This window comes from Netta rufina (genome assembly GCF_964035555.1).
Source record: "Netta rufina genome assembly, chromosome: 4".
Taxonomy (NCBI): domain Eukaryota; kingdom Metazoa; phylum Chordata; class Aves; order Anseriformes; family Anatidae; genus Netta; species Netta rufina.
This window is the reverse complement of record NC_140127.1, coordinates 6,851,541-6,865,509: the sequence shown is the minus strand read 5'-3', so window position 1 is coordinate 6,865,509 and position 13,969 is coordinate 6,851,541. Positions and strand designations below refer to the sequence as shown.

At 40.0% G+C, this 13,969-nt stretch overlaps 1 protein-coding gene across 1 annotated transcript in view; it reads left to right on the top strand.

Annotated features, from left to right (window-relative positions):
• LOC311208964 (uncharacterized protein) overlaps positions 1-10,724 on the top strand; it is a gene marked incomplete at both ends in the record, with an annotated part of 31,714 nt that extends 20,990 nt beyond the window's left edge. The window contains 12 exons of the mRNA XM_084286014.1: positions 800-1,000; positions 1,083-1,229; positions 2,875-3,087; positions 4,238-4,447; positions 4,917-5,126; positions 6,333-6,554; positions 7,167-7,370; positions 7,932-8,044; positions 8,555-8,652; positions 9,137-9,293; positions 9,783-10,042; positions 10,627-10,724. Of these exons, the coding sequence (XP_084142140.1) occupies positions 800-1,000; positions 1,083-1,229; positions 2,875-3,087; positions 4,238-4,447; positions 4,917-5,126; positions 6,333-6,554; positions 7,167-7,370; positions 7,932-8,044; positions 8,555-8,652; positions 9,137-9,293; positions 9,783-10,042; positions 10,627-10,724 (2,133 nt within the window). The remainder of the gene's footprint in view (positions 1-799; positions 1,001-1,082; positions 1,230-2,874; positions 3,088-4,237; positions 4,448-4,916; positions 5,127-6,332; positions 6,555-7,166; positions 7,371-7,931; positions 8,045-8,554; positions 8,653-9,136; positions 9,294-9,782; positions 10,043-10,626) is intronic.
• Between the last annotated feature and the right edge of the window lie 3,245 nt (positions 10,725-13,969).

Here is a 13,969-nt window from a genome sequence, read left to right as displayed (position 1 = left end):
TTGCTCAAGACAAGCCCAATTTAATTTTAAATTGTCAGCCTATCACTGTTGTGTGACATAAGCATGAACACGAGAGGATTTGTAAATGTTTATTTAGCGATATTTAGAAGTGCCATCCTGGACTCGTGTCAACCTTATAGCCAGCTGGGTTGGCTGCTCCACTGGAACGGACACAGATTTGTCCAACTTGTCCGGGTTTGGTATGATGGTGACTCTGTATGTGTTGGTTGAGACTTTAAAAGGCACCACATAGGCTGTTTGAACTTAAGTGGGCTTCGAATCCTTGGTGCTTTGCACGCTTTCAAACTGGCTGTTATTCAGCAAATGCTGCCACTTGGCTCTTCCCAGCTCGATCTTTTTGCGGTTTTCATTTCTTTGCTTTTCACCTGCCAAACTCTTCCTTTGTAGATCAAACAGTAGAACGAAGGATTGCTCCAAGCTGGCGTATGTGTTGTTGATCAACTGATTAGAACAGATGGATGGACTATGGAATTGTCTCTGTCTCTTGCTAGTTTTTCGATTTTCCTGAAGCAGTCAAAATGCATTTACCTTACATGTTTTCCTCTTGCTTTAGTGGAAACCAGAGTTGACTGGAGTAGAGCTCTCTGGATGCAATGCTATTTCTCTTATTTATTTTTTGAGTGATTAGAAAACTGAAATTCATGTTTAAACTTCTCTTGCTGCTAAGGTGAATTTTAGAATTACTGGAAATCGTATTTGACACGACTAATTTTAGTACTTGACAGTGAAGTGTAGAGACGAGGACAAACCCAGTTCTTGTTTTTCTCCATCACTATAGATTCAACAGTTAACTGAGACACTAGATAGTGTATCAAGTGAAAAAGACCAGCTATTGGCTGAGAGAACTAGTCATTCTTCTCAGCTTAAAGAACAAATCTCATCCATTAGTGAAGAAAAAGATGAGCTACAAAAACTTCTTCAGGACACCAGGTCTGAGCGGGACCAGCTCAACGTGGAATTGCAAAAATCCTCTGAGATGGTTGGTGTTGCAAGTTGCATACCTGGGTTAGGAATAATTTATCTTCTTGAATGGTACCTAAATATGCATGTATTTATTTTAGTATATTGAAACGAGTGCTAAACTGGAATGTGCTCTAAGTAAACTGAAGGAGAGAAGCCTGAGCGACGCGTCTGTTCAAGTGGATGCACTGGATAACGCAGAACAGACGGATGATGACAGCCTGAAGGCAAAAACCATGCGAATTAAGGTAAACTACCCTGTTTATGTAAGGGTACACGTTAAAACTTAGTACCACTTGTTCCAGAGCATAAACCTTGCTTCCACGCATCATGTGCTAATGGGATTGCATCTCTTGCTAAGATACTACACACCACGGGATTGGTTGGTTTGTGGTTGCTCTTCGGTGACAGTGCAGCCTGTCCTGGGAAAGTTAAACCGAACATCTCAATTGAGACATCTCGCTGGATTTACTGTCCAGTCACCGATATCACCTATTTTTATTTGGAGCAGCTTCCCTGTCTTTTTTTGTTTTTCAAAATCCCTCAAGTTCTCTCTTCGGTGCATCCCACCCCCAGAAGTAAATTGATTTCCATGAAATTGGTTTCACTAAATAGCTTCTCTCATCAAAATAAGAAGTTCCTCTAATTCTTTATTAATTAACAATCCTGAGTATGTTTTCTCACAAATGCAAGAGCCACTACTAAACTCTCAAAAGCCTAAATAAACCAGCTTTATGGAGGTATGAAGTACTTTAGAGGTTACCATCGTATTTATTGCAGTCTGCACGTCTGTGCAGCACGATCAGACATCATCCTATACCTGCCAGAAGCACGCTGAGGGCTGCTTCAGTCATCACCAGGAGTGATGAAGAAAGGAACGAAAGTGAGAAATCAGCCACGTAGCTTTCTCCATTCACACTGGTTCTGTGCTATACCAGCAGTACGAACTAATAATGAGGGAAGTAAAAAAACAAAACCAAAAAACCTGCTGATAACCTTTTAATGGTAGTCTCCCCTTCTGACTTGTAGCTGGGAGCTTTCCTAGTGGTCACTAGAGAGCTCCTACCTCTTTCACAGGTAGAAACAAGGAGTTTGAAACTCCTTTAGGGGAGGGGGGAAAAAAAACTTGAATCACATTGCTAAACCTATGTTAGCACAGCCTCTCTCGCTACCTTATTAGTGTTTGTGGATGCGTGTGCAGGTACCAGTACAAAAAAAAAAAAGGAATCTTTGGTTATGGGAATATATGCTAGGAAGCTTAACTGCCCTGGGGGAGTTTCTTCTGTAAAATGTTGCTGTCGCCACAGAAGTCATCGCGATGGCACTCTGAGCCGAGCCACCCATGGCTATTGAAAACGTTCTGGGCTGCTGTATAAAAGCTTTCTTTCCTTTTAATGTTGAAAAAGCACACGTTGCTTCAGTGCACGAGATGGGGGGAAAAACAGGTATTGTAATGAGAGAGCTCTTGTCTGTTTCTGGTACGGGTGCTACTGACCAATGAATTTAGGCTGTTACATGTGCCTTAAAGTGTAATCTAGCTTCATGTATCTCATCTGAGCTGCAGTTCACTAGGAGCGCCTCGAAGCTTGTTTGGCCTACGTGGCCTGCTCATGACTTGCACAAAAGGAGCCAGGAGACCAACTCAAAGCCCACTCTGAGGGCAGTCCCGGTGGCGAACTCATGAACAGGCAACAAATTTCATTTCAGACCCAGCTGTAGTGCTTTTGTCATGCTCCTGTGGCAAGTCAAAACTTGAAGGTCTAGTCCTGTTAGCTTTTTTCTTTTTCGTAAAACCAAAACATTCTGTGGGGCTTAACCTGGAATCTGATGTGAAGCTGCTGTTCGTAGCTAATGACTCTTTCTTGTGACTGAATTTACTTACTTTGTATTTAGGAGCTTCTGGAGCTATTCCCAAGTGTGGAGAAGAGGTATGAGTGTCTCTCCACAATGTCTTGTCGTAAGAAGGAGGATCTGAATAGCCAGAAAGCAGTGATAGCTGCGATACTGACTCAGCTTTCACCAGAACAAAATAAGCAAGTCAAAAGACTTCAAATGGAAAATGAGAAAATAAACACTCATTTCCAGCGTTTATTGGACAGACTCAAGGTACCGACTTCAAATGCTGAATGTGTGGATGCTTCATGTTGCTTTGTTTCACGCTTTCTTTTTCCGAGAAGCTCTCAGTACTAACAGCAAGGACTCTGTGTATATGCTCAAGCTTTGATTTTTGTTTTCTGTAAGTCATGCATTCACGAAGCCCATTACAATCCTGGAAAACTGGAGCTATTTAGATAAGCTAACCTTAAGTTTTGACTATAGTTCAGCTGCTTTGCACAGCAACATTTCATTAGTTTTAATCCATTTCCATTGGTGTGAAAAGAAGTACTCTGTGGTCTGTAAATGAAATTATGGACCCCTGAGCACATATTTCATCAGAGAGGAAGGATGTGTGAGATGCTTTGGAGGAGCATGTTTGTTCTGAAAAGTTGCCAAGCAGTTTAACTTCTATGGTCTTGCAGACCTTCCCCAATCTGTAGTTGAGTGGAGAAACAAATTCCAGTTATCAGGAAAAATTGAGGTTGAGAGAGAATTTGTGTGCATTAACAGAAGCACATCAAACTAGATAGTATTTTTGGTTTGTTTCGGTTTCTTTATTTACCGTGAATGTTTAGGTTGGGAGGGGTGGGGGTGTGGAACAATGATGGGGTGACAATTCTGGTAATAAAAATATCAAGTAGTTGTATTTTAGGATTACCTATTAACTAAAAATGTTAACAAATATTCTGAAGAACATGATCTTCCAACTTCATGGAGACTATTTAATGTTTTTCTTATTTCAAGAGACGTTTTTCAACTTTTATGCTCGAGATGTTTAGGCTTGAGATTTACTCGGCTAGAGTAAAGCTTTAAATTAGCACAGTGATACATACTCCATACCTTTAACAACTCTAGGATAAAATCAGTATAACAAAACTACTTTGAAAACCAAAGTCTAGATACGTAGCAGGCTGTCTTAGCCTTTTAAGCTCTTTTTTTGTGGACTCCTTGAAAAAAGAAAACGCCGACCCAGCTGAAAGTCTCACACGCCATTGCTATAGGACACGAGGACGTAGTTTTCGTAGTCATGTTTCAGTTGTCCTAAACATCTATTCGCTAGGAGAATAAATAGACTGAATGATAAAATCTGGAATTTGAGCTGGATGCAAGGTAGCGTTCTAAAGCTTACTCACTGATATGTCCTGTGCTTCTACGACAGTTCCAATTCCATCTTCTTTGCTCAAAGAAAATGGAGTATCATGCTACTGTGAACAAGTATGCAATGGAATTGCTTGAGGAAAAGAGAAAACAAGATCAGCTGCAAGCTCAAATTCGGGGTCTCAAGGAGTTTCATTTGACCCAGAAGGAAATACCTGCTCGAGTGGTAAACGTCGGCGAAGTGCTGCAGAGTTTGCATTCGGATGCAGAGGTAGCGGTTGAAACAACTTTTCAGCCAGGCTTGTTTCTTTTGAGACAGGGCGTAATGTGGTTGTGCTAGCGTGATGGGCATTGGTTTTATCTGTTTAAACTCAATGTGGTGAGGGGAACACAGAACTCACATTTATTTAATACCACCAGTTCCGTGAAATGATTTCTCTGTTTCATAAAGCGTTTCTAACTGACTTGCCCTTTAGAATCCGTACTACCTGATCCTAAGATGATTTTTGAAGCAATTCGTTGACTTTTTCTCCTTTCACCTTCCCACCTATCCCCAGGAATGTGGATTGTTTTCTAATTTTCCCAGTAAGGTACAGCAAAACTCATTTTAGCTTAGCAAATATGCTATAATTAGGTGTTAAAACAAACTTACTGTAAGTATGGATACCTAAGGGGGCGAAATTTATATTAAACGTGTAGTCATCAAGGCAATGCTTAAACTTGCTCTCTTCTTTCTGAAGAATATTATCAAAGACGTATCAGAAATGGAAAGTGAACTTCTCAGCATAGAGGCAGAGTTACAGAAGGAAGAAAGGGCTGGAAAAGAAACAGCACGGTTCTGGGAAGCTTGTTCAGGACTCCACTGTGATGCAGAAGAACTGAAAGAAGCGCTAAGAAAAGATAATGAAAGGCTTTTACAAGTCATTAAGTTCTGGACTGCAAAAGCAAAGGTAAATTAACTTAATGAATAAGAAATACGTTTTGTGTAAGCACTCTGCAAGTACCTCTGTAACCTGGTTGACAACAAACACAAAAAGCTATCTTAAAGTTTACTCATTTAATTATTTTCAGTTTATCCAACAGCAGTGGCTACAGGCGTATTTATCTGTAAAATGTAGGAATTTTTTTTACAAAGATTTTTACAGGCTTTCTTCCCCCTACATTCAAACTTGGAAACTTGTGTTTAAAGAGACTTTCAGGGAGATACACACAGAAAGCTATGTGGTGGTGTTTTTGTGTGTGGTTTTCTTAAAGAGAATGAATCTTAGAAACTGTAGGTTCGTAACTGTTACTCCAACCTTCCTTGTAGAACTTGGCAGCCTGATGCAGTCACATTCTGAGGGCTTTCTGCCTACGAGATTCTGTTCTTTTCAAACCACCTTTAGAATGGCTCAAGTGTTTTTTGTTGTGTTTTTTTTTTTGATAGAGCTTAATTGTAATTGACATTCTCACACCTTTTCTACCTTCAGAAAGCTAGATTATCCTAGAGGTCTTTCAGCTGTGCTTTCCCTCTTCTTTCTTCCTTATACCACCCACAACTGGGAAAAAGTCTGTTCTGCTGTCTGAGGTGAATCATGAAGAGCATTTCATGAGGTGACATCTTTTAATAAGCACATCAGAGACCTCTTGGAAGACAGGCTGTGGGAGGGACTCCTCTACCTCTGACTAGTTCTTAACAGCAGTTGTCTTGACTTCCAGCATACGCTTGTTACTAGGCTGTTCGTGCTGTTCTTTCGGGTAGATTATGAAGAGCTCGTCATCCTTCTGCACACGTTGTGACTCACTCTCAGCCTACTGACAAAGAGTTAAGCTGCTTCTGTAGAATTATTTGTCAGCCTTGACTTCTTCCTAAGAGCCTGTCAGCATTGGGAAATCCGGTAGAATTCTTTGGTAGACATTCTGTGAATCAAAGCTTTTACAACCAAAACAGCATTCTCTTCTCTGCGCTAAACAACCCGAGGTCTCTCAACCTGTCTTCATAGGAGAGGTACTCCAGCGCTCTGATCATTTGAGTGTCAGTAATTCCATTTTTGGTAATAACTGTCTTCAAGTGTGCAACTGAGTTCAAATTAATACAGGCTAAGAAACTTGCTGCTTTTTCACTTATTTCTAGCTGGTTCCAAAATTTAATCTGTTCTTCATTACTGATTTTTCAGACATTCTCTCCGCTTAATTCAGAGTTGAATGACAGAACTTCCAACTACTGCAAAAATGCTGATGCTGAATATAAACGGACAAAAGAGAAAACTGAAGAGTTGCTTCAGGAACTAAACGCCCTTAAGGAACAACTGGCCCCTGGTGGCTCTGCTCATCTTCTGCTAGAAGAAGAAAACAACAGACTTCATAACCACTTGAAGGCTGCAGAACAAGATAAAAAGGTGCAAATATTTTTCTAAAGAAAACCCACTTTATGATTATTTTCTAAGTGAGAGTACTTTCGACTGAAGAGAAAATGAAGATTAATGACTGTAAATCTGTCACACAATACACTGGCCCACAATGGACTTTTTTTTGTAGATTTCTTTTTTTCCAAAAGTGGGAGTTTGAGCTATGCCTGTGATGTGATTTAACGGTCAGTTTTCTGTGTGCACACATGCACAGATGTTAGTTTATAAATCTCTGTAAACGCACCCAGTTATTTCCGAAGTATAGGTTCCAGTAGTGTGATATTCATTAACTATACAGCAGTCTCTGTGTCAGACTGGAAGCTGGATAAAAATTGTCATGACTCGTAGGGGTTGCACTCGTTTGCCCTCTGTCCATACTTCTAATGTCACAGTTACTTGTGTTCAAAGCATGTTTTCTTAGAGTTGAATGTCCCAGAACAGTAACAGATGAAAGAGAACAATGCTATAGACTGTATAGGAACTCCTCTTTTGTTTGTTGTTTTGTTTGTTTTGATGAAGAATATCACCCTGTGCTGTGCAGGGACATAGTTATAACTCTTGGCTTGGTGTTACTGCTCATAAGCGGTTGGTATATCCCAACAGGCTATGGAAGCAAAAATCCAAAAGTTGGAAAACATAGTAAAGGAAGCAGAAAAAAATGTCAGAGAAAAAGATGACAGGATTGATCAGTTACAAGCACAGATGAAAGTAAAAGCAGCTACGAGTGAGCTCACCCAGCTGGAAGCCAAACTGAATGAGACAGAGAAAAGCCTCAGCACTGTCCTAGCAGAAAATCGGAGTCTCCAGGTAGGAGTCAAATTATTTTCGAGTTTCATTCTTACAGCGAGGGAAGCAGAGAGCGCTGTAAAGTCAATTTGTAGTTCTGTGTGGTTTTCTTAGAGAAAAGCACTCTACTCACGTGTTGTAGCATGCTGTTCCATGTGCTACTGGTGCTGCTTTCAGAGACAAAATTTAGAACCCATGTTATGGTATTAGAAGCTAAATTGATTGCTTCTGATATATTGCTGAAACATTCTTAAACTTCCAATTTAGAAACTGAAGCATGGGCTGTTTTTTTCTGCATAATCTATTGGCATGCTAGTTCAAGATTCCCAGATGACATCTGCAAGCAAGTCAGCAAAACTGGCTGAAAATGGGAGTGCATTCGTTATACCAGAGTTCAGATGGCAACTGGTGCTATGGTACTGGTTAGTGATCTGGGCGTTCTTAGCCCGGAATAACGTCCTGCTTCCAGCTCTGTCCTGTAACTTCTGGCAGATTGCAGTAAAAGCGCAAAGCAAGCAGTCCCCGTATTCGGTGCTACCTAGCAATCCTTTCTTCATAGTCGGTGTCTTGTTTTATTTTCAGGAAAAATTAAATAAAGGTGCTGAGTTGTACAAAGAAGAAATTAATGATCTCAAAACACAATTGGTAAGATATGACATGGACAGAACGAAGCAATCAAAGATTTTTGATATGCAGTAAGTTCACGTGTTTGTTTGGTTTGTTTGTAACTGGTAGCTCTTCCCTAACCCCCACACCCCTGAATAAGAAGTGAGCGTTCAGCTTTGGGTCTACTAGGTTTTTATCATAGCTGCATTCCAGAGAAAGTAAAAGCCACATGCACCTCAGTCAGGTTGCTTACCAAACCAACTCCATCCCCATGCACCCACCAAAATTTCTCAGCCAACCTATGCTCAGCCATAAATGAAACTGTTCTGACGACTGTGAGGGGAAGGCATCAATGGAGAGCGCTCTGAGGCTCAATGGAGAGAAAGGATGCACACAGAATAATTTAATAATAATAGTTTAACTTCTGCTTTTCTGTACTTCACCTGAAATCTTAACTGGCAGCCAGATGTAGTTTGTTTTGTTTTACTTCAAATACATTTGTCTTAGTTTGATTTTCAAGCGTATTAACAAAGTCTCTTGCAACTTTAATTATTAAGCTTAAAATTTTTCTGTTTCCCTCTCCCTGCGCACCAATACAGACTTGCTAATTATAAAGCTATTGCAGAACACCAAGAAGAACAGTTAAGAAAGCTAAAAGAAGAACTCAGAAGAGCACAGCAAGATCAAGACGTTACTGGTAAATTCTGGATCAATATAAGGGATTGTTTCATATTAAACATCTGGTTTTAAGGTTGTGTGGTTAAATTCTAGGCTTAGATGCAGGCCTTTTACCTCAAAAGGCCATGAGAGGGGTTGGATGCTTTGGAAGAGGTGGAAGGCTGAAACACGGGAGCTGCACATAGGCTGTATTGGAATCACAGCAGTTCTTGCCTGGTTTCGTTTGTTATTTCTTGGATTGTGGTGGGTTACGTTCCCATATCTAGTTCTCTAGTTCTAATCATGATATAACTAATCACATAAACTCCTTAATATCTCCCTGGCAGTGTGATTACTGATGGTGGGTTTAAAAAAGAGCTGTTGTAATGATACTCCGAACCTAGTGAGGTTTTACATACAAGGCTACGGGAAGGAATTTTGCATAAGCATGGCTAAGAGAAATATTGACGTGGTTTGAAACCCTGACCAAGTAACACGTGCTTTTGTATAAAACTATTTTCTAGTGGTGTCTAAAACTCTTCAGCAATACCAAAAGCCCCTTACTTGTGGTGGTGGCAGTGGTATAGTTCGGAGCGCACACGTGCTTGTTTTAAAATCTGAACAAGCGAAGCTACAGGAAGAGAACTTGCAAATGAAGAAACAAATTGATGATCTACTAAGGTAAGCATACAGATAATAAGCACCACGTTAACTAAGTCATTTCTCTTTAAGCTATGCTGTTACAGTTTCTTTCCTGGACATCTGTAGAAGTGGAGAATTTTTAAGTGTAAGATGTGAAAGAGTCTAGCAAATCTAAACTTCGAAAGGTGGTGATGTATGTATGTATACTTCTTGATGGCTTTTAAGCTTTAAATTGTGTTTTTTTTCCATGAGAATGGAATTTTAAATGCTTTTTATCAATAACTGGAGAACACGTTTTGTTTGGATCTCTTTAGCTTTTGGGAAGAAAAAAAGAAAATTATGCCTCCAAAACTAAGAATACATGTTTGGTCGTGGTAAGGGGGCTTGCATTGCCATGTCTGTGGTATGTCAAGGGAATTGTCGTACAGGAACACGCAGGAACTGTCTTGTCAGGCATTTTTCTTGACTTAGAAGAGTTGTTTAATGTTTTCTGTAATTAAATGCTGGTGATCTTTTTTCCCTGTTCAGTAATGAGGCTCAATTGAAAGACGAACTTAGAAAATGGAAAGAGAGAGCGCTAAAATTGGAAGAGAAATCTTCGAGAGAGACTACTCGAGAGACAGTACCAAGGTCTCCAGCGAAGAAAGTGTTGGATTCCCTCAAAGAGCAAAATCCATCCTTCAAAGAGCCTATTTCTCAGGAAACAGTGACTCCGGATGCATCAAGGCCTCCGCCACTGTCGCCTCCAATAAATTTCTCTGATAATTCCAATTTAGGTAAGCTAACAGGTATGTAGTATGGTGTCTGATTAAGATTAGGAGAGGCAAAATATAAGGAGTGGTCTTCAAGTAAAAGTAGGTGTCCTGTGCTTCCTGCATTCGGTCCCAAAACTCTCACGGAAACTGTTCTTGAATGCCTTGTTAGTACCTTGGTGGAAGGGCTGACCAGCTGGTGCCAAAAAGATTATATGTGCTGTACAGCACCCAAATACTTAAAACATTCATGAAGATTAGGCAGACTTTATATTTCTTTTGTTGTAGTGAAAGCATTGATCGATCACTGCAAAGTGACTGGGCAGAGTATCGTTCCTAGCAGACAGATGATGCTATAGCATCTTTTGCTTTCTGACGTTCCCTGAGTTAAGTACCTGCTTCTGGCAAAACTGATTCTCACAGGTTGCTCAGTCATCTATTCAGAGTTAACTGCTGGTTAACTTTTTTTTCTAAATTTCTTTGAAGTGGTCGATTTTAGTCTTCGATGTGAAATCTCCTAGTCTGGCAGCTTCCAGCTGCAGTAACAGCTGCCCTAGTCAGGCTGTCTCTGATTGTGAAACTGGGAAAGCATTACTGTAATGTTCTTGTCTTCTTTATAGATGTGCCACCTGCAGGAACAGAGCCCACAGAACAACCTTTTAGCCAGTGGCTTGGAGCTTCAGAGAAAGATAAAGCCCCTGATTGTACTACCCAGTGAAGGTATTCTGTTGTAAGCTGCCTTTGCAGTGGTAACATCCAGAATCCGCCTATATGGAAGACGGTTCCGTCGGGTTAAATCATCAGCTGTGGGAAGAGCTCTGGCAGCTGCAGTTCCCTTGTTGTCCTGGAGCTGCTGCTGCTTCCCCCAGCTGGCAAAGCTGCAGTACAAGAACAAAAATTAAAAAGCAGTCACGTTGCCTGCAACCTGCTGCTGATGTTCTTCTTTGGTTATTTTCAGGATAGCAAAAAAAGAAGAGCTGACATACTGAAGAAAAATGGACACAGGAATGAATCACAAACTAAGCTGCGGTGAAGCTTCCCGAACTTCTCTGGCGTTCCTGCAAGAGCCCTCGTCTGGGTGGCTTGTACCTTCAGTTCTTTCCAAATCAACATCTCTCTGTTCTAACTAGTTACTTTTTGTTTCTCAATATAGAAGTCTTATACTTGCTCTTTTTTTGAGACCATGGAAACTGCACTTTTACTACAACTTTAACCTCTATATTGCGCACTTTCCCTTTTTAAGGCACAAAATAAATCAAGGACTTCTCTTAAACGCTATGCAATATTTCTGCAGCTCTGTCAATTATGGTGCCAGGAGTAACTTTGCATTTTGCATCATCTTTGAGCATACTTCTCTTTCCTGTTTGGAGTGTGACATCTGAATATTTTTTTCCAAGCAGTAACCAATGGATCTAATTGATGCTGCAGTTACTCCAGTGAGTGAAAAATAAATTGTAATCAGGGCTGTACGGCAGACTGTTTTGCTACCCTGCCTACCTGAATTTTGAAACTTATTTTTACGTCCTGTATAAGGTTTGTTTTGACAATAAACTTTGTGTTAAGTATCTCAAAATATTTCTGCTGGTCTCTTCAGTTTTGTGGAGACATGATGGTACGACTTGGGGATGCTGATTATAATATTCAGTCTAAAAACAGACTTCGATAGTGATCTTACCCCTTTCATCATTATTATGCTGCTTGTCTGTCTTACAGCTTTCTGCAGTCAGTTTGTGCAGCGAATTACTGTTGCACAAATCTGTGTCACCAGTGTTTAATTTTTTCTAACTGAATCTTTGCTCTATCAGGAAATGTTTGAAGTCTAGATAGAAGATAGATCCTTCCCTTCCTCCAAGCTAGAAGAAATTTGGCACTCAACACCTGAGATGAACTCCTTTAAGAATGAAATCATCATGAACTGTCAGTGTCATACTGAACAAAGACTTTTGTATCAAAAGTCTTGTCTTTATTTTGTAGGAATGAAGCTCTGAACGTTACCAGATCTCTTCCTAAGTACTTCATTTTAGGATAGCCAGACTGATAAGCAAATGGTTACATCATCATTTTTCTGGATGCACTGCAGTTAGTGGGATCGGAAGGGTAATACAGGGGTTGTTTGCCTGACAGGGGTACTTCTGAAATCCTTACTGAAGACCCAACTATCTATTCACCTTGAATAGCCAAAAACTGCCAACTACTGCAACTACTAAGAAGTTGTGAACATTCATATTTCCAAAACTTTGTCATGGAAAGCTTATAACAATTTCTAGCTAAAAATACACAAGTTCTAAATACCATTGCTGAACTCAGCACTGCACTGTTTCCTTTCCTGTGACAGCCATAGATATGTAGGAATAATTCATTCTCCTGGCAGTGATAAATGCAAGTTGTCCCATTTTTTCTTTGCAATTTCCCATTATTATTGAACGATATTTCCTTTGGCTACCACACTTTTTTCATTTCTTTCATTCTGGTATTTTATTAAAAGAATACATTTTAAGCTGACTTTTTCCTTCCAAAAGAGAAAAGCAAGGTGTCTACCTTGTGTTTTTTTTTGTTTGTTTGTTTTTTTCAGTTTCTGGATATTTATTAATTGCTTGCTAGAACATTTCTAGATTTAGAGATTTTTCTGGTGGTTGAGCTGATAAGAGCTGTTGCAGTGTATTCCTGCTTGTGTCTGAATTTATTAGTTGTAAGGCTAGGGACAGGAGAATAAATGATTCTAGAAAACCTAAATACTTTGTTAATGGGGGAGCTGATTTTCAAAGCCTTAGAAAGCTGTTACAGTTCAAGAGTGGCATAATGTGACTGAACGTGCCTGTGCGTGTGTCCAGGTTTACCCACAGAAATGTGCCCAGCTGGAATTCAGGCAGCTTTCTGAATTCATTAAGAAAACTATTAGGGTGGCCTTGGATCTGGTGTGAGCTTATAATTCAATTTTGTCATAGAATCTTTGAGTCTCGTGATGTTAACTGCCTTAACAGATCTAAATTAAAGCACTGATACAAATTTAAGAATGGCTACTTTGGTAAATCAACAATTAAAAAATTATTTGTCAGGTATTGTCCTAGCTTAAAATTTGATGATGGATAAAGAGCAATTGCTTGGGGAAGAACATTGTTGTGGCCTTTTTTGGTGAGAATCCTGTTAATTTCTTGCATTCTTTATGGGGGAATGGATAGCTAATGTTCATGATCGTCTTCTATTCCTAACCTGTGCAGGAGAAAATCCCACTTAAAATCTTGAGTTTCACTAGATGGCAGCATCTTGGTGTTTCAACATCAAACTGCGTTGGTGTAGAGAAACTAATCAGTTAGACTGCAACTCCCAACAAGCATGGCAAAACAAATGAGCGTAAAACTTCCTTTTTCCAAAGGTCAGTAAACCCAAGAAGCTGGTTGAGATCTTTTGGTGAGTGACTATACTAACCTTTATTTTGAAAAGTTTCATAGAATTAGTGTGTCAAATATTCATTAAAAATGATTGTTAGGTTAAAAAAAGCTTCCAAAATTATGTGGTGATCCAAGGAGGTGTTGAGGGATTTTTGAAACAGCAAAGATCCCACAGCTTGCTGCAGCTGAGCAAACCAAGTCCCCATGACAGTGTTCCCACATCGCCCAGTTGAGGAATTCAGACAAATATTGTTACCAGTAGCTGGCTTCAAGGACAAGGTCTATGTGACTGCTAATCACAAGGGGGTTGTTTTCTTGCAGGTGGGGTTGTTTTCTTGTAGCTGTCTGAGTGCTTTTGACCAATAATCTTGAGCAAGTAACTGTCCGCCCCTGTTAAGTTCACTATAAAAGTCAGGCTATTCGGGTAATAAAATGGAGCATGATCTGACCCTACTGCTGTCTGTTGTGCTTTTGGCCGTGCTTCCTGCAATGAACAGGGGCCCAAACAGGCTGCGACCCGGACATGCTGAGATGCTGAGAGATCTGACAGAAACAGAGAGGCTTCAGAGACACG